The 26,711-nt window shown below is 45.4% G+C and overlaps 1 protein-coding gene across 1 annotated transcript in view; it reads left to right on the top strand.

The window, feature by feature from the left end:
* The window catches only part of TULP4 (TUB like protein 4), a 169,749-nt gene that overhangs the window by 67,505 nt on the left and 75,533 nt on the right, over positions 1–26,711 (top strand). The window contains exon 2 of the mRNA XM_032338605.1: positions 20,039–20,167. Within this exon, the coding sequence (XP_032194496.1) occupies positions 20,039–20,167 (129 nt within the window). The remainder of the gene's footprint in view (positions 1–20,038; positions 20,168–26,711) is intronic.

The raw sequence follows: 26,711 nt of genomic DNA, 5'->3' as shown, positions 1-26,711 counted from the left end.
GGTTTGTAGCTGCCTGAGCCAGGCCGCCTCAGGTGCTGCCCTTCAAGTGCTGTCTTCTAAGTCGTACTGCACCTCAGAAATGCCTTGGGAGGTGGGGGCTACACCTCCACACTCTGTTCTTTTTGTTTATTTCATTCTTTCAGATGGACACAATTTCTTTGTAATTCTGAGTGACCGACCGGTTTTTATAAATGCCTCTGTCTCCATGTGCATTTCACTGTGTTTGAAATTAATCACTCAGGAGCAGTGCGGTGTTCTGGAATGATACTCAGGAGCCTGAATCTTAGTGCTGGCTCTGCAGAAAGCAGGGAAGGGTCTTCGGTATCACTTGTGTGTATTTTGTCTTATATGCAAAATGCTCTCTGACTGATGAGAACATTATGAAGGTTCCCATGGATATTATGAGGACAAGTTAAATGAAATTCTTTTGAGCTGCTTTGAGCTTCAGAAGCAAAACCTAGTTTTGAGTTGACCTCCTGTAGATGATTCATGTCTTCCATATGGCATTGTCTTCTTAATAACCATGCCTTTAAAGAACTGAAATGCTGTTCTTAAGGCATCAAGGAGAATCCAGCAATAATACCTAAATACTGAAGTCTTACCCCTCTTCCCCCCTTTAACTAGGAAGTGAAGGAGATTTCAGTTAATTTTGGTGACCACGACTTCCTGTGTGGGACTGCCGCATCTTCATTCCTGTTTTCTCACCGACATCCATTCTTCATTATCCTTATTTTTGTGCTACAAGTAATTTTATAACAGTAACCATGGTCAGCACTCTCTGCTCACTGAATAAAAGAAAAAACTGATCCATGACTGCATCGTGCGCTCATGGTCTTTTCCACTTCAATTCCATTTCAACTGCTGAGCACTGGCCCTGGAGGAGGACTCCTCCAGGCCCCGGCAGCGCCGATGGTCACGGCACAGTGCGGTGCGCAGGGGAACGCAGCCGAGTTGCGCAGCCGAGTTGGAGGGTAGCTGCGAAGTGGGACATGGAGGCAAGAAAAGCCTGCTGTGGGAGGTCAAGTCAGCTGTAGCTGGCCCATGGACATCGGTCCTCTGTGTATGCTTTCACCTCTGCTCCCCAGACTGCGGCCCAGTACCAGCTGGCTCGGGCCTTCATGCTTCTGCCAGCTGAGAAAGCCGGGCAGCTCCTCCTTAGACTCCTCGTCTGACTGGAGGCCCTGCCAGTTCCAGGAGTGCCGAGGAGCTCTCAGTGGAGACAGCCCTTTAGAAAAGCTGTCCCAGGACTCTGGGGAATATCACTTGGTGGTATCACTGAGGGAGGGCTCCTGTCCGTTTCTGCCAGGATGTCCTAGTTGGTTCATAAGAACTTTTACTAAGGGAGGCACTTCTGCCTAGCACCAGGGCCCTGTGAAGTGGGGAGAAGTCTGGGGAGAGTGGTCTCTCTGCCCATGAGTTTGTGGATTAGCTTAAATATAAAATACAGAAATGGGAAATCATTTGAAGACTTCTTAATGTGTGCACAGAGGTTGACAGGGAATGTGGTCACTGGTGGGGGGATATGAGGAACTTACCACTTAGAGGAGGATGAGTGCCCATTTATTTGGACCAAGGTGTCATGTACATCCATTCAACAGGGGCGGGGCCAGGGGGAGACAGAAAATAGGAATCGGGAGGAATGTGTCAAATGCGTTAAGATAGTTGTGTTGAAAGTACTGAATTTCAAGGCATTTTCTGTTTTTTCTTTTTCTTTTTTTTCCTGTGTAGTCTGAATTTTGCTTAGTGTAAATTGACTACGTTCATAGGGAAAAAAAAATTAAAAGGGGAAATTATAATAAATATTTGACAAAAATTTTAAGGTATTTTTAACTGAAGCGTAAATACTGAGCCAGATGGGGAGCAGTCAGAAATTCAGAACAAAGTGTGTTTGTGATTCTCAGGTTAGGCCGTGTAGTGGTCAGGGTTTTCCGGGGTCAGCCAGTAGAATGCATTCTTCCTACCCCCACCGTGGAGCAGCAGCTCCCCCCCCGCCCCGGGTCGTCACGATCAGCCCCCAGCTGGCACAGCAGCTCCCTTCTCTCCCAGCTGATGGCTAGTGTGAGGAGCCCAAGCTGGCTGGATGGCAGTCTTAACTTCTGGTTTAATAGGATCTGCTTTAGTAGGTGGCATGGAACATGGGTAAGATGGTGAATTCTATAATTACAGGCCCACTGCCATACTGTTTTTACTGTGAAGTGCGTTTCTTGTTTAGGAACAGCGCAATGTGGAATACCATGGTGGTGGACAGGGTATGCTACAAATCCGTGGTTGGTCACTTTTGCTCAGCATAGTGTGCAGGGAAGACAAATCTATATTCAGAATGTCTATTTCGGTAAGACCAAAATGCTTCCCCTTCCACGAGGGCTACAGACAGACAGATAGCAGGTAGCTGGCAGATCCCCCTGGGGTAATGGCACGGTACTGCCACTCTGCCGCTGGCTGATTGAGCACTCAGCAGTGGCCATGGCCGCGTCCACCTTGGTGAGTGAAGTGGACGTTGCCAAGCCTACACATAACCTCAGTCCCTGCCACCATGGCACTTTGTTCAGGAGCCCACTGGGACGTGACCAGGGCAGCTGGGGAACAAGGTTTACTGGTGTCCACAGACTGGGTCATCCTAGCCATTTGAAGATTAAAATCCTCCTCTGCTGAGGCCATCTTTTACAGGCATTTTTGGGACGCAGAGATCTTCACTTTTTTGAGGACAGGTCTGTCCACATTCCTCTTCCCCAAATGTCTTTCTCACCAGTTGTCCAGTCCTGTTCCTTTCAGGTATCTGCCATCCATCAGCCCGACCATGGCCACAGCCCAAGAATGGACAGGGAATCAGTCGCCCATGAGGCCATCTGTCCTTCCGAGCTGCGTGAGCAGCCTGGCGCACTGCTCGAAGTTCTGGCCACGGGGAGGCTGTCCCTTCACCGTGTGCTTCAGGGGTGTCCCGGGAAGATGGTGCCGTAGCTGTCTGCTTTCAAGTGGCGTCTACATCCCGTGCAGAACCATCTGTAAACCAGGCCTGAGGCTTCGCTTCGTCCCTTGGCTGACCTTCGGCAACTCCCCAGGCAGCCACAGGTCAGGCCGGGAGAGGAGGATGGTGTAGCGGAGTGCGGACCGTGGGCCTGTGGGCCACTCGTCCCCACAGGGCCTGTTCACATACGCTCCACTTCCCTTTGCTGATGGGGTGCTGCCCTGTGTGCCCAACTTCATGGCCCGATGGAACAGATAGCACCCAGTTCACGATGGCAGCTCCAGTCGCGATGGGTAGCTTGGGGGGCCCATGGGTAGGCGTTCAGTCTCTACTGAGGCCCAGTAGCAAACCCAGAGCTGTTTCTCACAAGGGGAATCATTATCGGGGTGGGTGGGGTTAATAGCAAGGCTTGGCTCCAAAATCCTAAGGGCTTGCTTTATTACTCACCTCTAGGGCCCTGCCAAAGGCTCCAGATGGCATCCCTGACTGCTCTGACATTCCAGGTGCCACTGGCGGTGCTGGATCCCATGGCCCCAGCCTGGGAGCAGAGCAGCCTGTGTTGGCGGCCTGGACCTGCTGGGAAGCTCTCTCTTGTTCTGGGTCCCGCTCAAAACTAGCAGGTTTTGGGGTCACTAGGTAAATAGTCCAGATTATCACGCCCAAATGAAAACTATGTTGCTTCCAAAATCCAAAGGGGCCCCATCAGACTGACACATAAAATTAACCATCCCAGGCAATGTGATACGATGCATAGAAACTCAATTTATATGTAACTCTTGAACTAATTATTTAACAGGTAACATACCAACTTTGAACTGAAATATTACTCCAGTACTCACTGAGCTCGCCCCGCCGCCGCCCTCTGCTCACCCACCTCCCACCAGCATATGGCCTGATCTGTGTGCCAGATTCTTTTCTTAGGTGGTGAATATTTAATAGTTGTAGGATATTGCACTTAGAAACAGGTATGTTATATTTGCTTAGTACTTGACCAAATAGAAGCTGATGTATCAAAATACCAGATCTAGAAGATTCCTTAGAAATTATGTCAGCCATCTTGATATTTCAAACAACTGGAAGAAACAGGTTAAAGTTCAGACTAGCACTCAGATTTTCTGTCGTCAGCTGAGAACAGGTTCTCTCTTCTGGCTTGGCTCTGCTCACTTGGAGTTGAGAGGCATGCTTGGGACTGTGTTGATAGTTGGGCTGTCAGAAGATGAGCTCAGGTTCCTTCTTCAGCTGCCAGCCAAGCGAACTTGGCTACGGATCCAGGGTGGCAGCAGTGTGTTTGGAGCAGTGCCATTTCCTGACCAAATGCTGGATGCACTGGGCTGAAAGGGAGGGATTTTAAAGATCAGGATGTTGAAAATCCTGCTGTCTTACTGCTCTGAGAATTGAACATCTTGAAAATTAATATAGTAGATTAAATGTAAATGATGACTACAGTATATACCTGGTTGACAAGATTATTATAATATTTAAAATATAAATTTTTAATCAAAGTAGCCAAGTTAATTGAATTTAACTATAATAATTGAATTTCCCTTGGGGTGCCTGGGTGGCTCAGTCAGTTAAGCATCTGCTTTTGGCTCAGGTATGGTAATTGGGGTCCTGGGATCAAGTCCTGAATTGGGTCTGCTTCTCCTTCTTCCTCTGCCCCCTTCCTCCTGGCGCATGTGTGCGTGTACTCTCTCTCTCTTAAATAAATAAATAAAATATTTAAAAGTATAATTGAATTTCCCTTTAGCAAATTTAGTGGAGGTTGGGCATGTTTAAAAAAAATTTTTTTTTTGGTGCGGGGGAGGCCATACCGTTACTGATGTCAAGAGCACTGTTAATGTTGTGGTCTTGGAGCTGGGTGGTGACATGCAGGTAGGTCCTCCAGTTAGAATCCAGCACCCCCCCCCCACACCCCCTTGGTGAGTTGCCTCCAGGCATCCTCGGCAATGTTGTCAGGCCCCTACTTCAACCCCGTCCAGTGTGCCCTGGTTCCTGCTGGAGACAGCCCCTTCCATTAAGGGACAGCACTCCTTGTGAGTAAGTTCTCTTTCGTAGTAAACATTGTGCTGCTTTAATTTGTGCTGACATCTCCTAGTTCTGCCCTGAGGTTTTTTCTGGTTTTCTCAGAATATTTTTTATAGCTCATTTTGGATGATCAAAAGTTCTACCAGAAATTTCAGCTTTCTAATTTAAACAGTTTGAGCATTCCTCACAAATAGTCATTTTCCCAGGATGAATAGGTGTTCCCAAATAACGGGATTGTCAAATGATTCTGCCTTCCTTTATTTTTAGAAAAGGGAGGCAACTCCGGGCCAGAATGGAAATACCTGGTTCCTGGCCCCTGCTCTGCTCCTTGCTGTTGGGGGACTTCTGGCCAACTCATCCCTCTGAACCTCAGTTTCCTTTTTTGGCAAAGTAAAGATGATAATGCCTGCTCCAGGTCCCATTTCCATGGGGTCATTTTGAGAATCAGATCCTTTTGTATTCTATCCATTTTCTTCCAAGTATAGGATGTTCACTCTCTTGTTTTGGAATGGAACATTTTGAATCATAAATACGACTTAGCAGGAACTTAGATTACACAAGGTATGCTGAAAAGAACAGATGATGATTTTTGGCATGTCTTGAAACTCCATGAATATGTGGGTTGACAGTTTAGTTTATGCTTTTCTGTATTTATTATAGAGGCTGAGAAGAGTCTTAAAGAAATTCAAGAATAAATAAAATATATGAGTTATAACATGGTACCAGATTTGCCGGCTTAAATTAACACTGCATACATCTAGTCCAGGTCTGTGTGAAGATCTTGATTTGAGTTGGGATCCCTGCTACAAATTAGAATCCAGTCTAAGTGCCATGAGGGGGGAGTATCATTTGCTAATAGACAATAGTGACTTTAAGAAATTAATGACTTGCTAATTTTTATGGGATTATTGCTTTTTATTCAGAATACTAATGTAAAGTCACAGATAACGCTACACCTGTTAGAATTTATTTTTGCACGCTCTTTTCCATTTTCAGTTTTTTTCAAACACTGTCTATCTCACCAAATGAAAGTGCGTTGCTTATTGAGGAATTAATCCAAGGTATGCAATGAGATTGTTTCACAGTTGTTTTTGCAAAGTAATAAATATGACTAAAAGGAAATAGTGATACAGTGTTTTAATTGAAATTGGTGCTTGTGACGCTAGTTTTGAGCTTTCTGTGTATATGTGTGAAATATTGTTTTACAAGTAAAGCTTGGTTTTTCTTTTTTTAAGATTTTATTTATTTATTTGATAGAAAGAGTGAGAAGACAGCAGGGTGAGAGGCAGAGGGAGAGGGAGAGGGAGGAGCAGGCTGCCCGCTGAGCAGGGAGCCTAATATGGGACTCCATCCCTGCAGGACTCGATCCCAGGACTCAGGGATCATGACCTAATAAGCCAAAGGAAGATGCTTAACCGACTGAGCCACCCAGGTGTCCCATGTAAGACTTAATTCTGTATGATAGCCAGTGTTCTTAAACCTCGTGTCCTTTTTTGATAAAACCCTTACATCCTCCTTTAATATTATTTGAACTTCGGAAGGAAATGACTGAAAATCTATTAAAGCATGTGTATTATGTTTCAGTAACATTTTTTGAAAGCAAATCAGAACAATTAGATTTGATATGCTTTTCACATCCCCCCATTTACCCCCCGCCTCTAAATCTTATGATTCTGGTATATTCTCCATTCCCTTGTTGAGATGCACGGCCTAGCGTGTTACTGTAGGATTGAATGGATACTAACTAAAATACAGCCTTAAGCCTCAAAAAGAATGCTTTTAGTTCTCTTTGTATATGTATGACAACGATCTGATATCTATAAAAAGTACACATATTTTAAAAAGAATAATAGCCTTAAGTGACTGCATTACCAACAGAAGAAAGTGCAAGACCATAGAATTTCTTTGGAAAACACTATTGGACCTGACTTAATACTTGGGAAATTTACACCCAAGGTAGGTGGAGGGGTGGGCGCCTGAGTAGCTCAGTTGGTGGAGCATCTGACTCTTGATTTTGGCTCAGGGCGCGATCCCCGTCCAGGGATAGAGCCCCATGCAGGCTCTGCGCAGAGACCCTCCCGCCCCCTTCCTCCCCATTTGCATGTGTCCTCTCTTAAAAAAAAAAATTACAGCAGGGGAACAGGTATTATATTTCCTTTGTTTATATCAGAGGAGTACAAGGATCAGCCAAGAAAAGTGGGATTTGAACACAAAAGTGCTGAGTATTCTCAGAAGTTAATGTTAGGCCTTCTAGTAAGTGTATTCACTGTGCTCTTAGTATTTCCTAGTGACCAGTGATGTTGAGCATCTTTTCATATGACACTTGTGTATTTTCTTTGGTGAAAGGTCTGTTCAACTCTTGTACCTCTTTTCTTTCTTTTTCTTTTTTTTAATTTAAGTAGGCTCCTTGCCCAGCGTGAAGCCTAACTTGGGGCCTGAACTCACAACCCTGAGATTAAGACCTGAGCTGAGATCAAGAGTCAGATGCTTAACCAGCTGAGCCACCCTGGTACCCCAGCTCTTATACCTTTTAGAAAAGACTGGGTTGTCCTTATTTTTGAATTGTAAGAGTCAGATCTAAACAACATCCATTACATGCATTAGGTTAATATGTTTTTAAAAAATATTTTAGGGGCACCTGGGTGGCTCAGTGGGTTAAGCCTCTGCCTTTGGCTCAGGTCATGATCTCAGGGTGCTGGGATCGAGTGCCGCATCAGGCTCTGTGCTCAGCGGGGAGCCTGCTTTCCCATCTCTCTCTCTTTCTGCCTGCCTCTTTGCCTACTTGTGATCTCTGTCCTTCAAATAAATAAATAAAATCTTAAAAAAAATTTTTTAATCTGTAGATTCCTCATCTCTTTATTGTTTTCCTTGCATTAGGAAAACCCAGAACATGAGAAATTCTATAGCGTAAATGGATTTTCCCAATGATTACCCCCCCAGGTGGTTGGTTTTGTTTGTTTGTTTGTTTGTTTAAGATTTTATTTATTTATTTGTCAGAGAGAGAGAGAGAGAAAGTGCGAGAGCGAGCACAGGCAGACTGAGTGGCAGGCAGAGTCAGAGGGAGAAGCAGGCTCCCTGCCGAGCAAGGAGCCCGATGTGGGACTTGACCCCAGGACGCTGGGATCATGACCTGAGCCGAAGGCAGCTGCTTAACCAACTGAGCCACCCAGGCGTCCCACAGGTGGTTGTTTGATATGTTTTTCTGTGTTCTGTATTTTTTGTAAACTAGTTGTGTAGGTCAAGAAACTTCAAATTTGTTGGGGTTTTTTTTTTTTTTTTTTTTTGGTACTAATTTATGGGGAATGTCATGCCTACCATCAGGAGGTATATAATGTATGATTATCTGCCTTTTTGTGATATTAAAATTGATCAGTTTGTTAAGGGTCGTCATTTGGATCATTCCAACTATAGTCCTGTCAACCTTCCACCTAACGATTTTAGCAACATTGACTGTCATTGCCTAGACCTACTGTTTCCTTAGTACTTGAAAAATGGTGCTATCTTAATTTTGTCATTTCTTCTTTATTTATTAACTAGAATACTTACACCGAGAAAAATTTTGCCTTGTCAGTTATTTGTTCTGGGCTACTGATTTCAAGTGATGGCAGGCTAAGTGTGGGTTTGGTTTTTTTCCCTTTGCTTACCAGTTTTCAGAGTACTACATTTTATACCATTCTTTAAAGGTTAACAGTGAGAATTGTTTTGCTTTTTGAGATCATCATGAACACATGCGCTTTAGCATACGCGAATTTTAGCATTCTTGTGTCAGTGCCTTGTACTAATTCTTTTTGATGCTCAAATTTGATGCTCTTGGTCAGTGGAAACCCCTTCAGGTTGGTCCTAGAGAACTTTGTCTCTTCTTTGTGGGGAGAGGCAGAGGAAGAGAGAGAATTGTAAGTAGGTTATATACCCAGCATAGAGCCCAGTGCAGGGCTTGATCCCACAACCCTGAGATTATGACTTGAGCCAAAATGAAGAGTTGGACACTTAACCAACTGAGCCACCCAAGTGCCTCAAGTTCTAGAGGCCTTTTTGTATTTGCCTTGCCTTCTGGAATAACTAGATGTCCCAGGTTTATAACATGTTGATGGTTTTTTTTTTTTTTTTTTTGGTATCAAAAGCTATTTACCCATTCTAGCAACAGTGAGCACACGTAGATCTTGTTTTTTTAGGTCTAGCACTCAGATCTTGGTTCGTCATACCATTTTCAAATAAAAGAAACCACACTCTGTGGAGAAATGTGTAATTCAAGAACTGAAACAGGAAATATACATAATAAATCTGGAGCATTGTGTAGTGTCAGAAAGTAACGTGCTGCTCAAAAAACAAAACAAAACCACACAGTGATGGGCATATGTCAGAGGGACATGGGAGCTAACCAAAAGAGCTCCTAGTGGCCAAAGCTGGAAAAATTGGAGCAATGAAATAATAGAATAGTATTGGATTATAACGCAAACTGTAAAGTACATATCCAGGTGTCCATACTGATAAAATAACTAAACAAATGGAGAAGAATAGGCAAATCTCCCAGGCAGAGAAATTATGACTAACTTATGTAGATACCCCCCTCCAGGAGGTGGAGCATAATCCACTACCCCGTAAGTGTAGGCTGCCTGTGGTCACTCCTGTCAAGAGAGCATGGTATGGAAAGGGGGGAGAAAGAGTAACATGTCAGTGAAGAAACCCGACAAACGCTACTTCCGGCAGGTGCGTGAAGGTAATAACATTGACAAGTGACATTGAGAGTATACACCCAATGATGTGATGTGACTCGAAGGGCACTTCACCTCTGGTCATCCTTCTTAAACCCTTACCTTCAGCCTAGAATGGGAAAACATCAGACAAATCTCAGGTATTAACAAAATACCTCATGAGTCCTCCTTAAAACTGTCAAGGTCGCCAAAAACAAGGAATGTCAGAAAAACTGTCATAGTCAAGAGGAGCCTAGGGAGGCATGGCAGTGAATTGCAGTATTCTTCATGGGATCCAGGAACAGATAAAAGACACCAGATTAAAACTAATGAAACTTGAAAACAGTATGAACTTCAGTCTGTAATAATACATTCATATTGACCAATGAATAGTGACAACTACACTATTGTAATGTAGCATGTTAATAATGGGGACTAGCTGTGGGGCATGTGGAACCTCTGTACTATCTTGGTGATTATTCCGTAAATCTAAAACTCTTCTAAAATTTAAAGTTTATTTGGAAATCTAAAGAGTTGTTTACCCTTTGGCAGTAGCTTCAAGAGCCCCTCTTATATAGTGTATCAGTGTCTTCAAACGCATTTACAGTTCCTTTCTTTGAGTTCCTTCCTAGTTCCTAGTTAGGCAAGGGAATTCTTTTTTTGTGAGCGTTAAACTCATATCTAAAAAGCATGTAGGACCTAGTACCACTGTTCAAACAACTGCAGTGGTAAAGATCAAGCGAAGAGTGATCTCTTTTGCACTGGCTGCTTTTCTTCAGCCGATTACTTCACCAGCACGGAGGGCCGTGAGCACTGCGGGAAGCCTTGCCTGAGCCTGGGGATCAGCACTGTGTCTCTGCCCAGGCGCCTCCCCACCACCGTCCCAGCTGGTGACACTGAGAGGCAGGGAAGGGAGTCTGCTTTGCTGTCTGTGACGCAGGAAGCAGATGGGGCCATTCATGGGACCGGAGAACACCGAGGAGGAGCAGCCTGATAGGAAAATCAGTCCAGAGAACCATTAGGGACGTGTTAAGTTTGTGTTGTCGGTTAGGCATCCAGGTAGAGATCTTGAATAGGATGTAGAGTAAGGAATTGAAGGAAGAATTTGGAGGTCATCGATGTTTGGGTTTAAAGATGAGACCAGATCACTAGGAAATCAGATAGGAAGAGGAGAGGAGGGTCGGGACGGAGCCCTGTTGCTCCCCAGCAGAGGATGGAGGAGGAAGAGCTAGCAGAGAGAAGGCTGGAAAGAGTAGTGGAAACCACAGGTGGTGGCCACTATGAGTGCCGGCTGCTTTGGCTCACATCCTTCTGGAATAACTGGATGTCCCAACAGCCCATCCCACCCAGCAGCCAGAAGCCAAGGACTGACCCCCAGCGGGGTACAGAAGCTGTCCCTTGCCTCAAAGTGGGAGCATCTGTGTTGCAAATCACAGCCTGGAGCTCTGCTGAAATCAGGTTGAGTCAGCTGCTCCCCAGCCAACACCCCTTCCTGGGAGCACTCCGGAGAAACCACGGTAAACCATTACATGCACAAGGATCCCTTTCTCAGGCTCTAACTAAAGACGCCACGCATGGAGGGTTTGTTGAGGAATGAGGAAAGCACCGTAGTAAGTGGTAGCTCGCTGTCCTCCCCTTTCCCGACCGCCTGGGGCTCCCTCACGGTGGGTGTTCTCCCCACAGCGGGGATGCTCTTCCTGTCCCCAGTCCCGGCTCCACTGGGTAAGGGTCCTGAACCTGGGCCACATCAGACAGGAGGAGGCTGCCTCTAGTGCGGGGCTCAGGGATGTGATGAGAGCACAGCCGGGCGAGAGACCAGCAGAGGGCCTGCGCAGCACGAAGGAGGGGGCTCTTAGTTGTCACAGCGGCGGTGACACTTGCCTGCACGTTGAAGGAACTCCTGCACCAACTTTGAGGCTTTCCTCGTGCTGGGTGGGGAAGAAGCCCTGTGGTTAGCTCTGGCGGGCTCAGCTCTGGGTTTTACAGCCTCTCTTCTGATCTACCCAAAGCCACAGCTGCCCCTCCTCGGCCTCCCGTCTCAGGGGCTCTCCAGGCAGCCCCTGCACCGTTCACTGTTCAGGCCGGAGCAAGTGGCCAAAGAGGAATGAAGCAGACACAGGAATTATGTGAATCTACTCAAAACTGATCACAACTGTGGCCAGCCAGAATCTGCCACCTTCCCCATCTACCCCGTTCTTCTGGGGCTGCGGTCTGTGCTTCTCAGAGGCACGGCTGTGCCTTCTCTCTTCTCAGCCCTCACAAGGCCTTGTGTGTGTAGCAGGTGCCTAGTAACAACTTCTGCATCGCTGAGACTCGGTTTCTTCTTGGCGGCGATCAGGGAGCCGGGTGTAGTTGGTGGAGAGCATGGTGTGGGACGGAGTTATTCTGTTCCCTAAGCCCAGTGGAGGAGACTGGGGAGAAGGAAAAAACTTTGACATGTCTTATGAGAGCATGAGAGCACTAAGACCTTCCAAGCTGGAGAGACTCTAAGTCTGGAGATAAATAAAAACCAGAAACAAGATACATGATTTTACACCTGTCAGACTGGAAGAAATTGAAGAGTCTGGTGTCATCAGGTGGGAAACAAGGCAAAGGTAAGGTGCTGATAGGGCATCGGCTGCTCTGGTCTCTCTGGAAGGGAAGCTGGTGAGGTCTGTAAAGGTCTGCATGGGCCTTTAGTCCACTTACCCCGAACAGCACTCGTTCACAGGGACGCTTGTAGGGGAATGTCCTTGAGCAGCGTTGTTAGGAGAAGCAGGAAGGAAGAAGGAGGCAGCCTGGATGCTTATCAGCAAGAGAACGAATAAATAAATTGTGGTATATTCACACGGTGAACATGAATGAGTTAGAGCTGTCTATCGGAGTGAACTTCACAATACGACACCGAGTTGTAGAACACATAGTTTCTTAAAGCTTGAAAACATGCAGAGATGTACATTTTAAAAGCTGGGTGATGGGCACATGGAAGGTTATTATCCTAGTTACATTTCTTTGGTGTATGTTAAAATTTTTCTGTAATATTTAAGATTTTAAAAGAGAATATTTAAGTGACGATATATTCATACAATATGTAAGTACGAAAATGCATGTGAATTGAAAACATGAACTACCCAGGAAAGCATTTTTTCATTAGAGGAGGAAGGCTGAGGTGTGGGAGAACACACAGGGGCTTTCAGATTGCCCTGCTGCTATTTTCCTAAGCTGAATGGGGAAAGTGCTTTGAGGAGATAAAAGTTGTTTTTTTTTTTTTTTTAAATTCACTCTTTTATATATGTCATAAATATTGCCTAGTTTTTAAAATGTTTTTTTAAAAAGTCTGGGGAGATTTGCACCTTCTCTCAGCTCTGCCTTTTTGGTGTATAAAATGGGAAGGTTATAGTAATGGTAATACCTCCTTCTAAGATACTTGCAAAGACAAAATAAGCTAATGCATGCAAACTATTGATTATCATTATTACTGCTAAAAGAAATTGTTCAAGTTTCCTGTCAAGGGGTTACGAAAAGCTGAAATATGTTCATTTTGGGAAAAATTCTGATAAAAGTTATAATCTACTAATGCTAACATTTTAGTTTATTTCTTCTTAATGTGATTTTTGTTTTCTTCTATCAGAACAGAATTTGTTGATAAAAGTTGTTTTTCAGAAATGTATGCATCCCAGAGGTAGGATAGATAGCAGGACTGCATGCTTACTAATAAGAAGGAAAAGTGGAGGAGCTTCTCCGGGCATTGTGTCACGTGCTGCTTGAGGGCAAAGCCTCTATTCCGTCTGAGGGTGTCCCTGTGAGCACCTAGGTGACGCTGAGTGACAGATGGCTACGGGCCAGTCTGGTGGAATGGAGACAAGTGCCCAGAATAGGCAAGGAGACTGCGGCTCTGGCCCGGACCGTGACCCACCTGGAACCTGCTGTGTGACCTCAGGCAGGCCTCTCCACCCCATTAGCTTCCCTTTCCTCCTGGTGAGACTGAATGGCTGTGTGAGCTCTAAATTGGCCAAGGCCAATACTACTGTCTACACCCTGTACACATTTGTGAGAATAAGTGGGAAATGATGCTGGAAACAACTAGCAAGTTCCTCATGGTAAGGTGCTTTGAAACCTCAGTCGGTGCAGGATGGAATGTGTAGCTGTGAGTTTCCTGTGAAGAGTCCTAGAGAAGCTGTGTCTAAGAAGGGCATCCCCCAGCGCATTCCCATTCAGAAGTATTCAGAGGCCCTGTGGTCCCTGGATTCTAGGCTCTGGCCGCTGACCTGTGTTCTCTGAATTCCTTTATTGTCTCTGGTCATTGCCTTCTTGGAGTTCTTCATCAACAATTCGAACTAGATGAATGCATGAATGAGGACTGGATTTATCGACATTTAAGTGAGGGAAATAAGACTATGTGGGAATAAAAGCTGAAGTTGTTGTTTTTTGTTTTTTGGTTTTTTTTTTCAGATATGGTCAGTGTTTCAGTGGGCTTAGAAAGAACTTCTCCCACTCAGTAAGAAAAAAGATAACTGAATTAAAAAGGTGCAAGGGAGGGTGGCTCAGTCATTAAGCATCTGCCTTCGGCTCAGGTCATGATCCCAGGGTCCTGGGATCAAGTCCCACATTGGGCTCCCGGCTCTGCGGGAAGCCTGCTTCTCCCTCTCCCACTCCCCCTGCTTGTGTTCCCTCTCTCACTATGTCTCTGTCTGTCAAATAGGTAAATAAAATCCTTTAAAAAAAAAAAAAAAAGGGTGCAAGGGATCTGAATAGACACTTCTTCAGCCAAGATATATAAATCCCAATAAACACTTGAAAAGATGCTCAACATCATTAGCTGTCAGTAAAGTGCAAATCACAACCACTGGGCACCCACTAGGATGGCTGTACTAAGAAAGACGTAATAGCAAGTTTGGAAAGAAAGGTGGAGAAACTGGAACCTTTACCACCCGGTGGTGCTGGTGCTGGGAATGTGAGTTGGTGCGGCCACTTTTGAAAACAGTTCCTCCAGAAGGTAAACACAGAATTGTCATTTGACCCAGCACCTCCACTCCCAGGCATATACCCAAGAAAAACGTGTCCATACAAAGACTTGTACAGAAATGTTCCTAGGAATATTATTCATAATAGCCAAACAATGGAAATAACCCGGATGTTTATCAGCTGAGTGGATGGACACAGTGTGATGTATCCACACAGTGGGATAGTATGTGGCCATGGAAAGGAAGTCAGTCCTGTTCCATGCTGACAACATGGATGAGCCTTGAAAACATTATGCAGAGTGAAAGAAGCCAGCCACAGAAGGCCACATGTTGTATGATTCCATTTGTGTGAAATGTCCAGAATAGGCAAATGAGTACAGACAGAAAGAAAATTAGTGGTTGCCTAGGGCTAGTGGGGAGATTATTGGGGGGTTGATGAAAATGTTCTAAAATTTACTGTGATAGTTGCATAGCTCTGTAGATACAGTAAAACCATTAAATTGTACATTTTAAGTGGGTGAATTATATGGTATATGAATTTTGTCACAAGCTGGTACCTCCCCCCAAAAATCTTATTTGAACTAATCTTGTTTTTTTTTTTTTTTTTTAATGGTTGTATTTATTTGTGTGAGAGAGAGAACAAGAGAGAGCAGGAGCAGGGCGGGGCGGGGAGAGGGAGAAGCAGGGAGCCCCATGCTGAGCTCCACCCCAGGACCCTGGGATCATGACCTGAGCTGAAGACAGATGCTTAACCAACTGAGGCACCCAGGCGCCCCTCATTTGAACTAATCTTAACTAATCTTATTGTTGAGAGAGAATATTATAAAATTCTACAGAAATATGGTTAATCATCATTCAGGAGTAGTTCAGTTTAGAAAGATTTGTGGAATATCCACTGAGCACCTGGCACAGTGCTGGGCTCCAGGACCAGGAAAGCAATACGTTCTCAGGCAGTGAGGAGCCGGGATGTTCGAGGGAGTAAATGCGGGTATGAACACTGTGGAAGGAACTGTGGAAGTGGCCAGAGGGAGCTATAGCAATGTCAGGGAAGGCGTTACCACAGTGTCAAAGGGCAGAGGGGTATTTTAGGCCAAAGGTGCTAAGAAGTAGGTAGTGGTAGTGATTTTTTAGATACAGAATTGGGTGGGGAGTGGGCCTGGGAGGTGGGCCTGGGAAGAGGGACTGACTTCCCAACCGTTTATCTTCTATCAGAGAAGAGGAAACTGTACATGTAAATACTGTGCTAGCAAGTCTCTATATTCTGGAAGTTTTAGCTCACACTTGAAAAACACAGAGCTCTCACTGATGGGCTGTTTGCTATGTACCTGGAACTGTACTAAGTTCTTTCTCAACGTGTTCCTCATACACAACAGAAGGATGTGCTGCTGCTGCCCCATGGGCAGGAGAGAACCCCAGGCCAGTCAGTGAGTTGGCCAAGTCTGGTGAGTTCCCCGGCCGGGACCCGGGTCCAGAGCCTGCACGCCCCCTAGAGCATTTCAGGCCCGGGTGCTGGTGGGCATCCGTCTAGAAAACCACTCTGCAAGTTCACTTTTTTCCAGCTTCCATTTCAAGATGCTTTTGGTTCTTTGTTATAATAATAAGTGTATCTAAAATTCATATCATTTCTAAAACTCATTTTGTTTCACTAAATGTATCTAAACTTAAGCTGGCACAATTGAACTTACTTCTGTTTCACTGAGCAAAAATCACAGGATAAGAAAAACGGAATGGTGATAATCACAGGGATTTATTACCCGAGTTGTTTGTGTTTAGTACTTGTTCAAGTTACATTCTTTTTAGGTTGAGGGAAATACTTCCAAATGTTGGTGATACTGGTCATTCACTGAGATGGTTTCCTATATATTTCTATAAAATATAATATTTGTGTCTCCCAACACCATTTAAAAAGTTTCTGCCTGAAAAGATAAACATCTTTGAGATGGGTTAACTGATACTTGTTTGTTCTCCCTAAAAATAGATGGGGTGTAGGAAATGAGGTGGCTTACTGAGAGCCTTACCTTATATCCCAAATAGACTTTCAGCAGATCTGCTCTGTATTTTTAATGTAGATTTCTATACCTTTAATAGTTATCAATAAATATTTATTAATAACAATAACTATAAAATGATAGAATGTTCGTCTAACATTGGAGAGAGCGACAGGTTGGCACTTTTTTTTGAATAATTGAAGACCTGTATCAGTATTTAGCTTATCTTCTGACTTTTTAGTAGAACACACCCTTCAGCTAGTGCCCTCAATGCCCAACTTTTTTAGTGCCCAGAGTAAGCTGGAGCCCCTTTTCCTTGACCGAGAGAAGGGGAGCTCTGCCTTCGCATCTCTGGGCAGAGGCTGAGCATCCTGCCACGTAATGCAGGCCACTGGACCCCTAGCTGGTAGTTTCTCAGCACTCTGGTATGTCCTGGCTTTGCCGGCTAGACTGGAAGGATTTGGAGAACAGGAAATAAGCTACTGGGAGATAAGGCGGCAGCCGTGAATTGTAGAGGAGAGAGGAAATGAGAATTCTAATCCAGGGAAACAACATTAGCAGTTTGACTTCATTTTTAAACCAAGAATCATTGGAAAGATTTTTTTCTCTAGAGAAACCAGCTACACTTGTTAGAACCCACAGCAGAGATGTGTGGACCGAGTCTGCGTTCCCGTTCCCTGTTGCTCCTGCGCGGATCCAGAATTACAAAAAGATGAAAATAAGTTTGTGTACCCTTTATTTATTCAACAACTACTACTGTGTTGTCACAAAGCCAAGAAATCTTTAAAGTGGAAAAATAACCAAAATATTTTTTGTCTTTGCTCTCTTGTGTCTGTGTCGTGCTGTGACTCCATGGCGGTCTTCATGAAGAAGAGGCTTTTGTTACTGATGTTAACTTAACATTCAGCCAAACCTGGCAATGGATGATCAAGGCAGAAAAGCAAAAGTGCAGAAAATGTGACCAACCTTTCTTTTCTAAAATAGGACACCTTGTCATCAAATGTTATCTACAGGGAAGGGCAGGGTAAACGAATGGGCTCTGTGTTAACTTGAGGAAATAATTTAAAAACTGCTCAGTTGTGAATATCATGCTCTTATTTGTCATACTCCATCTTATGGTGGCCATTCTGAAGTACAGTCGTGAGCGTGGGCTTCAGCAGTGCCTGTGAGTCTCGAAGGCCCAGATCGGAGCTACACGCACGCCTGTGGATTGCAGTGCTCAGGCCAAGTCGTCGTGGGGCTGAGAGAAGTCTATGAAGCTGGCCTTGATTGATTGTTTGGAAATTCCAAACTTCATGACACATTCATTGTCCTCTAAAGACTTCTGTTGATGATGATGTTACTGGATTTTTCTTAACTAGATCAGTAATTTATATAGAGAATTTTATCTTTGTTTATTTTTTTAAATAGAAAGTTTAAAAAACTGGACTTAAAAAATGAATCTGGGTTTGTTTCCTCCTCCTGCAGTCCACCTGGGTTGAGGCCTCTTCCCGTGTATGTTCACAACTCAGTCCCTGCCTGTATTAGAGCACTATATTGGTCTTTTGACTGACCTGCACTCCGCGAGTGCAAAGATGTCTTAATCTCTTCCCTCAGCACCTACAGACTGTCGTAGGGAGGCAGGCTGGCGCTGTTGGCTGTCATTAAAATGCCTTTGGGCATTGAAAATCACCTTCTGGATGTCGTTGTCAATAACCTTTTACAGTTCAAAGATATAATTGAATAAGGATCATGACTTCTAATTATGTATTACTTTTTGGCCCAGCACACTCAGAATTACTGTGTGTCAGTATTCAGAGATGAGCCGGCCTCTGTCCCTTTCCTCGGACGCCCAGCTCAGCGGGGAGGCGAGCGTGTAAACCAGCGGTCAGTGAGGATGGTGGCCATGCCGCGCTTGCGGAGCTGTGCCAGAGGGAGGCGGTGGGTCCAGCGGGGAGAGAGCGGGATGCGGCTGCCAAGGGCGTGGTTGGCGTCTGCGTCCGTGCAAGCTGGCTTTGGCAGGGAAGCCATCAACTAGGTGAGATTTGTCTTGTGATTGCCAGGTCTCAAAGGATTGTAGTCTCACGGCTGTTTTTTATTTTTTTATTTTTTTGCAGAGTTTTAAAAAAGATCTGCAGTGTCCTTACGTTTTAAGGGGGTAATAATTTCCTCTTGCATTTTTTTAATGCATCTTGCAACCAGTGCTGATGCCACCAAGTGTGGCAAACCAAGGCTGGGGGCCTCTACAGCTCTCTGGTCCCTGAAAACCAACTGAAAGACCTAAAATCAGGTGTGCCCTTGGCACAGGTTTGAGAAGCAACAGGACTTTCGTGTGAGTCTGGTTTGGACGCAGTGGGGGATGGGGGGTTGAGGAGGGGTCAGGCCATTACAGAGGTCCCTGACAGCCTGTCCTTGGCCTTACTTGTTTGCTGTTTTACAGTTGGAGACCATTTACACTGGTGCTGCCTGTTCCTCAGGGTCATGAAGTGAGGTCCTGGGGGGAGATGGGGTTCAGATCTTTTCTTATGAGCAGTGGCTGTGCTCAGGCTGGTTAACGACAGTGCTCGTGTGACAGACACACATTCGTGTATGTCTGTGCATCCGTGGATGTCCTGACTCTCAGATGGACTTTTACCTTCGTGTGTGGGGCCAGGTGCTCTCCGTCGGGGCATTGGTCACATAGCGTCACACAGTGTGAACCTAGTAAGTGCAGACCAGACGTCTGACTGAACGAATGGGATCCTCACGATCACCAGCATAGGCCAGTGGGGTGACACCTGGGAAACGTTTCCCACAGTGAAGGCAGGGTATTGTTTTGTAGTTCGTGGGCTCCCGGGCCCACCTCATAGCCATGTGTACTGACGGGTTTTGTGGGCTCTGTGAGCCCTGCCCTCAGACTCCTTGGGCATTTCCCTGATCACACAGACCACCCACCAGAGAGGCCACCTTTGGGATGAAGGAGTGATAGTTGAGGAAGATGAGAGTGATTTTTCCAGGATCAGAATTTTTCAAATTAAAAAATTAAGTTGTTATAACTCACATATTTTGAAGCTTTTAATTCTTTGTATTTCCTCTCTGGTAAGTATGAAATACTTAGACATACCAACTGTATTTTTTTCTAAGTTGTTTCAATTCTGAACTGTTCTTGCACTTGTCAGAGGCAGGGCTTCCTCTCTGTTTTCTGGCAATGGGCATTTTTGTGCCACAGCTTATTGTTTGCCCAGGTGTCTGTCGTTTGTCAGGAAGCCTTGTCGTGGGTGTCTAGTTCCCTGTGATTCTGCCCCCTGTGGCTGTGCCCTGTCCCCCTGCGGATCCCCACAGCTTCCCTCAGCCATTCATTCCCTTTGACGATGCCTTCTCTTCAGTTCTGGTCTCCTCTCTTCAGAGACCTGCTCCTGGCCCACCGCTTCATTCCCTGTGGTAAATACCTTCTTGGTTATTTTCTAGGTTGTGCTGGTGAGATGGAATGAGCCATACCAGAAGCTGGCCACGTGTGACGCAGATGGAGGGATATTTGTGTGGATTCAGTATGAAGGGAGGTGGTCTGTGGAATTGGTCAACGATCGAGGGGCTCAGGTGAGTGGGCAGGAGTCTCTTCCAGTGAGACATTGCTGGAGAGAGAATGCAGAGCACGTATTCCAGGGCAAATGGGAGCTCCTTCCAGAAATAGGTGGAGTAGAAGTAAATAGAAGTTAATAGTAGAATCCTGCTTTTCATTCCTCTCAAGTGTATCACTTGATAAAAAGAGAACGATCATTCTTCTCTATTCAACTATTCTGTTGTTGTGAGAACTCTCCAAGTTTTAAGCTTTAATTAAATCTGTGAAATCATTTTTTACCATTCATTGTTGTGATTACATGTTAAATTTGGATCCTCTGAAGTGCTTATGGCATATCACTTTTCTGCTCCCTTTGAAAGGTACTTTCCCTGTGTTGTAATCTTCATAGTTTTCTTGCAGGGAGCTCCACACGAACTGTTCTCACAACCTCCTCGTCAAGCTGAGTTTTTAACACTCTCTTCTGTCAGGTTTCAATTAGCGTGGCCACCTGTTGTCACCCCTCAGCTCTTCCTTTCTGATACAAATTTGTCTCTGCTCTGAGGAAAACAGGCACTCTAGGGACTCCCTGCTGAGTGATGCTATTTTTAAACCTGCTCCAGAGATTCTTCTGGTTTCTGGTACAAATCTGGCTCTTCCCTCTTCCCCCTGTGAGGATGGGCCGTATGGAGCTCTGCGTCTTGTCTTGTGTTCTTAGGGACACAGGTCCCATCCCCGGGATTTGACAGAACTCTAGCTTCAGAACCCAGTCCTCATGGAACCTTTCTCCATGAGGGCTGTCTTAGACTGTTTTCCCGATCCGGGGATCGTTTCCCTGGGACTGCCTTTCTTTACATTTCTCAGGAAGTGGATTCTCACCCTCTTTTCTCCCATCTGTTGCTTAAATAAGCTACGAGCTCCCCACGTTTAAAGATACGACCAATGAGGTGACGCAAAATTGCAAGGAGCAAAGATCCATTAGCAGTTGCTAATGTTCTAACAATGTAAGTTGTCATCACGGAAGACAAATCTACCCTTAGGTAAAAGAGAACATTCTTTTTGAGTGAATTCATGTATTTGTAAATGTGTAAATGTGACCATTTTGACTGACTCAAAAGGCTGCACCAGTCTCCTGTGTACCTCCATGGAGTGAAAAAAGGAAGACGTAGAACCTGCCCTGTGACTGCTAACCAGCCACTGTGAAATAGAGCCACAGATGTGGCAGTCTCTGTGGCCATGAGAAGTTCATGCCACCCAGACAGTAGACATTGTGGTCAAGGAGGTGGGCTCTGGAGTCAGACCGCAAGACCAAGAGTCTCACTCTGTGATTTCTCAGTAGGGGATACTTCTTCTCGGTGCCTCAGTCTTCTCATCTGTAGCATAGCGACTCTAATGCTACCTGCCTCAGAGGATCGCTAGAAGGATTAAGTAAGATGAAATGTAGAAAGTACTTTGGGCACTGTACATGACAGTTGTCACTGCTTACTGCTCTAGTGCCTATAGTATTAGGAGGCACTGCGACCTCGTACCCCTGACCACAGAAGGTACCTGCCCTTAAATAGCAGCCAAAATGTCGGGGGCGCCTGGGTGGCCCAGTTGGTTGAGCCTCTGACCCTTGGTTTTGGCTCAGGTTGTGATCTTGGGGTCAGGAAGCTGGGTCACGCACTGGGCTCTGTGCTCATGAGGGTTCTGCTTGAGATTCTCTCCCTCTGCTCCTCCCCCAACTCGCACGTGCATGCGCGCTCGCTCTCTCTCTCTCTCTCTCTCTCAAATAGATAGATAAATAAATGAAAATCTTGAAAAAAAAATAGTCATACTGTCATCACCAAGACTGTCTTCAGGCCTTGAGGCAGCAGCACTTTGTGGCTTTCTGTGAAGAGGAGACGTCTCTGAGTTCACGTGTAAGGGTCTCTAAAACACTCTCATTCCCCCACCCGCCAGAGCGTGAACTCTTTTCCTTAGGTCCAGTGGTCGAGTCTGACGCGCCTTCAGACTTTGGACAACTAAAGGTCTCTAACGCATTGCTCTGAGAAAAGCCACAAAGAGAAGCTAGGACAGACTCCGACTGCTCGTCGTTTTCGCGTGTTGTCTCTCGGTCTCCACAGGCCCCTCCTGGGCAGATGCCATTTTCAGTTAATGGAAGGAACAAACCCTGGTCAGGGAGGTTGAGTAAGCTGCCTGGGGAACTTCCTGGGTGGTAAAGCGGAATCTGAGGCCAGGTCCGAGTCCAGAACACTCTGTCACACTGTCTTCCTCGCAGGCAAGACGTTTTTTTCTCTTTTAGCAGAAACGCATGTATTCACAGTATCCGAAAGAGCTCAGACTTCACTACTGTCGAGAGTCCGGCCCCTCCACCAAGCATTGCTGGTGCCACACTGTTTTATCCTGGCGGCAGCCTCTCGGAGGATGGGACCTTCTGTCATCCCCGTAGAGCAGCTGTGTGGTTTCCACTACCACCACATCCCTCAGCTTTTCTTTTCATTGAGAATCTGGCACAAAAAAAGCGCTTCAGAAAAGAGAAAGGGAGGATGAATTCAGAGCTGGAGGTGAATGAACTTACACGGACCGGAGAGGAGCCGGAAGCCCCCGGACTCTCGCGGATGCCTGTCCCTGCCACGCGTGGAGCGTACCCGCTGCATCTGTGACCTGATCCGGATTTTTATAGAATTTTTCTTGTTTGGAATCCTGATTCTGCAAACCTCGAAACCCACTGAACAGTTGTCAGCAGTGAACACTTACTGCCCAGGAAGGTTTGGTTGCTTTAAATTGAGTCGGCATCAGAACTTACCTGAGTAAAGAAACATCACGCCCTGGGGCTGATGACTCACTGGTTGAAGAAACAGTGGCTGTCTGTGCCCCTGAAACGGCACCTGCTGGGAGGAAGGACAGTTCTGTGCTTGGAGGAAAAGGATCCTTGAAATCTGCGCAGAGGAAAATAATTCATTTTAGAGGAAGTGACAGGGGATCCGTGTTCCACAGTGTGACTTGCACTGTCCCGAAGGAATGAAACACTTGGCCAAAGCTAAGTGATGCCTTAATGGTTTCTTTTTCAGGAAACGATTATGAGTCCTTTATTTCAGCAGCAGGTCTGGAGCAGTGCATGGTTGTTGTGTAGGATTAGTCACCAAGGATGGCTGTGCCCTGCACAGGCATGGGCCGTTGTGATGAAAGCTGCCTCGGGCCGAGGTCTGACAAGGCTCGTGCTCAGACACAGCTAATCCACGTCGGATGCCATGCTCACTGGGCAGCCAGAAGGAGGGGGGCTTCCTGCTTATTTTCTTCACAGCACTGGGTATCAGTTCCCTTCTTCTTGTTTTTCCATTCGTGGTATATTCCTGTCCCTCTATGCTGACCTAATTTAGTAAACCCAGTGAGTTCATGGAGACATCCTTTCTTATCATTTTCTCCGACTGCATGACTGGTGGAGTCTTGCGGAAGCTTCTTTTCACTGGCCATCCCCTTCCACCCCCTAGTAGGATGTTTTTCTTTTTAGTACAAACCTCTACCAAGGTAAATGAGTTAGAATCCATATAAATAAGTAGCATTGCTTTTGCAAGACGAAAAGCCTTTAAATTTTATTGTAGTACTAATGTGTTATCTCTAAAAAATATTTTTATTTTTCTTAAGAAGAACGAAATAGTGTGGTTAGCTAAAACATAGGATCAGTGAAACCAAGGTTTTGAGTTTACCCTACTAAGGAAACAACTTTTTTCAGTAACCTCACACCAGCTGTTGAAGGGCTGTTTCACAAACCCGGTTTGAATGGCATAGGTCCAGTTACATGTAGGTTTTTTCCGACAAACACAGTACAGATTGGGGGGAGGGGGTCAAGCTAAGATGGTGGCGTAGTAGGAGGACCCTAGGCTTGCCTCATCCCTTGAACACAACTAAATAATTATCAGTCAAATAATTCTGAATACCCAAGAAATCAATCTGATTGCTGACAGAACAAACTGTACAGCTAGAGGGAGAAAAGAGGCCACACCAAGGAAGGCAGGGAGTGTAGAGGTGTGGTTTGCAGGAGAAACCGATCGCAGGTCCTGCGGAGGAGAGGGAGCCCTGGTTGAAGAACGGTGGGAGAGAGAAGAGTGCGTGGGATCGTCCAAGGAGAACACTTCCCCAAAGCCACTGGTTGGGAAAATGAGAGAGGCTGATTTTCATGATTTTGTGCAACCAGTGGGCCTCAAAGACTGGAGTCATAGAGGTCTTGGCATGGCTGGGATAGAGCCTTGAGGGCGCTGCCCTACTCCTGGAGAGAAGGCAGACAGCGAATCTGAGGCAGATGGCAGAATCCGAGGCTGACCTAAGTCACAGGGAGAGACTGTTCCTCTTTCCTAGCGTGCCTCTGTGAGAGGCGGCGTCGCCTCTCTGGGGACAGAAGAGCCGGTCGTTGCCATTTCCGTCCCCTGCCCTCAGCATAGGCTCAGGGACACCTGCTAAAGGAGGCTAATGTGGACACTGGCTCTTTGGCCTGCCTTGCTCCACATCCCCTGCCCCTCTGCTCTGGCGTGACACCCTTTCTGGGTCAAACTTGGATCATCCCAGCACAGTGAGACCCTCTACCAGAAGACCAGTGTGGGTCCCCATCACATCAGGTCCCTAAAGTTTGGAGTTTTGAAAGTCAGCCAGCTTGGCTGGGATCGCGCCCAAAGTGCACTGCACTGCTCCCAGCAGACAAGCAACCCAGAGACAGTGTCAGAACAGCGATATGAAAAACACATGGACGCATGAAGGAAAACTAATTGCTCTTCTGGGAGAGCTTCCCTGAGAGCAGCAAGCACGGGCTCCACGCTCCCAGAACAAAGGAGCTGGCTGGTGCCATTCCCCTCCCCTGCCCCTCTGCATAAACCAACCTCAGTAAACAGTACAGCACAGACCCCGGCTGGCTAACCTGCAGACGCCAAGCCCTGCCCCCCTGTGCTCTGCTGGTTCTGGTTGTCTCTCCCAGGTGTGCCTAATGACAGCACAGTGGGTTCCTTCACCAGAAGACCATCGGAACCCTCCCCGCCCACACATACACACCATTTCTGTCAACCAGAGAGTTCTGCAAGGCTTCTTTTCTAGCGGAAGTCGCATCTGGTCTCATTTAACAAGCAGACCAAAGTACACCTACTTAAAACTCACCACACGCTGGCTAGGGTCTAAACACTGTCCATTGCAGACAAGGAAGAGCCTCTGTAAATGACTGATCTGAGGGATAGAGCAGCCAAAACACAGCAGCAGAGTGCATACAGCACACACCAGGGGAATTTCCTGAAGCAGCAGGCCCTGGACATTACATGACCTCTTCTTCATAAATCCATTACTCTCAGGAGTTGGAAATATGACAGGATTTTCTAACACAGAGAAGAAGACAGAGACCCAGACAAAATGCCAGGACGAAGGAATTCATCCCAAAAGAAAGAATAAGAAAATGTCATGGCCAGAGATCTAATCAAAACAGATTTAAGTAATATGCAGAATTTAAAGCAACAGTCATAAAGGTGCTCACTGGGCTTGAGAAAAGACCTCAGGGAGACCCTTACCACAGAGATAAAAGAGATAAAAAACAGAAATGAAAAATGCAGTATCTGAGATTCTAAACCAACTGGATGTCATGACCACAAAGATGGAAAAAGTAGAGGAACAATTAAGTGATCCAGAAGGTAGAATTATGGAAAATAATGAAGCTGAACAAAAGAAAAATTATGGATCGTAAGAGTAGGCTGGGAAACATAGTGATTCCATCTAACCTAATAACATTGATGTCATAGTCCCTGAGTCCTGAAGAAGAAGAAGAGAGAGAAAAGGGTGCAGAATGTTTATTTGAGGAAATCATAGCTGAAAACTTAATCTGGAGAAGGAAACAGATGTCCAAATCCAGGAGGCATAGAGAACTCCCATTAAAATCGATAAAAACAGGCCAACACCAGACGTATTGTAGTTAAATTTGCAAAATATAGTGATAAAGGAAAAAAATCCTAAAAGCAGCAAGACAAAAGAAGTCCCTAACTGTCAAGGAAAGGCCCATAAGTTTAGCACCAGATCTCTCCACAGGTACTTTGCAAGTGAGAACAGAGTGGCATGATATAGTCAACATGCTAACTGGAAAAAATCTCAATCAAACAAGACTGTCATTCAAAATAGAATGACAGAGTTTCCAAGACAAACAAAAACTAAAGGGGTTTGTGACTAAACCAACCCTGCAAAAAATATGAAAGGGGACTCTTTTAGTGGGAAAGAAAGACCAGAAGTGACAAAGACTAGAAAGGACCAGAGAAAAATCTTAGAAACAACCACAAAACAGGTAATAAAATAGCACTAAATACATATCTGTTGATAATTATGCTGATTGTAAGTGGACTAAATGCTCCAATCCAAAGGCATAGGGTGTCACAGTGCATAAAAAAGTAAGACCCATCTATATGCTGCCTACAAGAGATTCATTTTAGACCTAAAGATACTTGGAGTTTGAAAGTGAGGGGATGGGGATATACTTATTATGCAAATAGGAGTCAAAGCCAGAGTAGCAATACTTCTATCAGACAAACAGATTTTAAACCAAAGACTGTAAAAAGAGATGAAGAAGGGCACTATATCACAATA

This window comes from Mustela erminea, chromosome 4, assembly GCF_009829155.1.
Source record: "Mustela erminea isolate mMusErm1 chromosome 4, mMusErm1.Pri, whole genome shotgun sequence".
Classification (NCBI taxonomy): domain Eukaryota; kingdom Metazoa; phylum Chordata; class Mammalia; order Carnivora; family Mustelidae; genus Mustela; species Mustela erminea.
The sequence above is the reverse complement of the archived record's forward strand: the minus strand, read 5'-3'. Positions and strand labels throughout refer to the sequence as shown.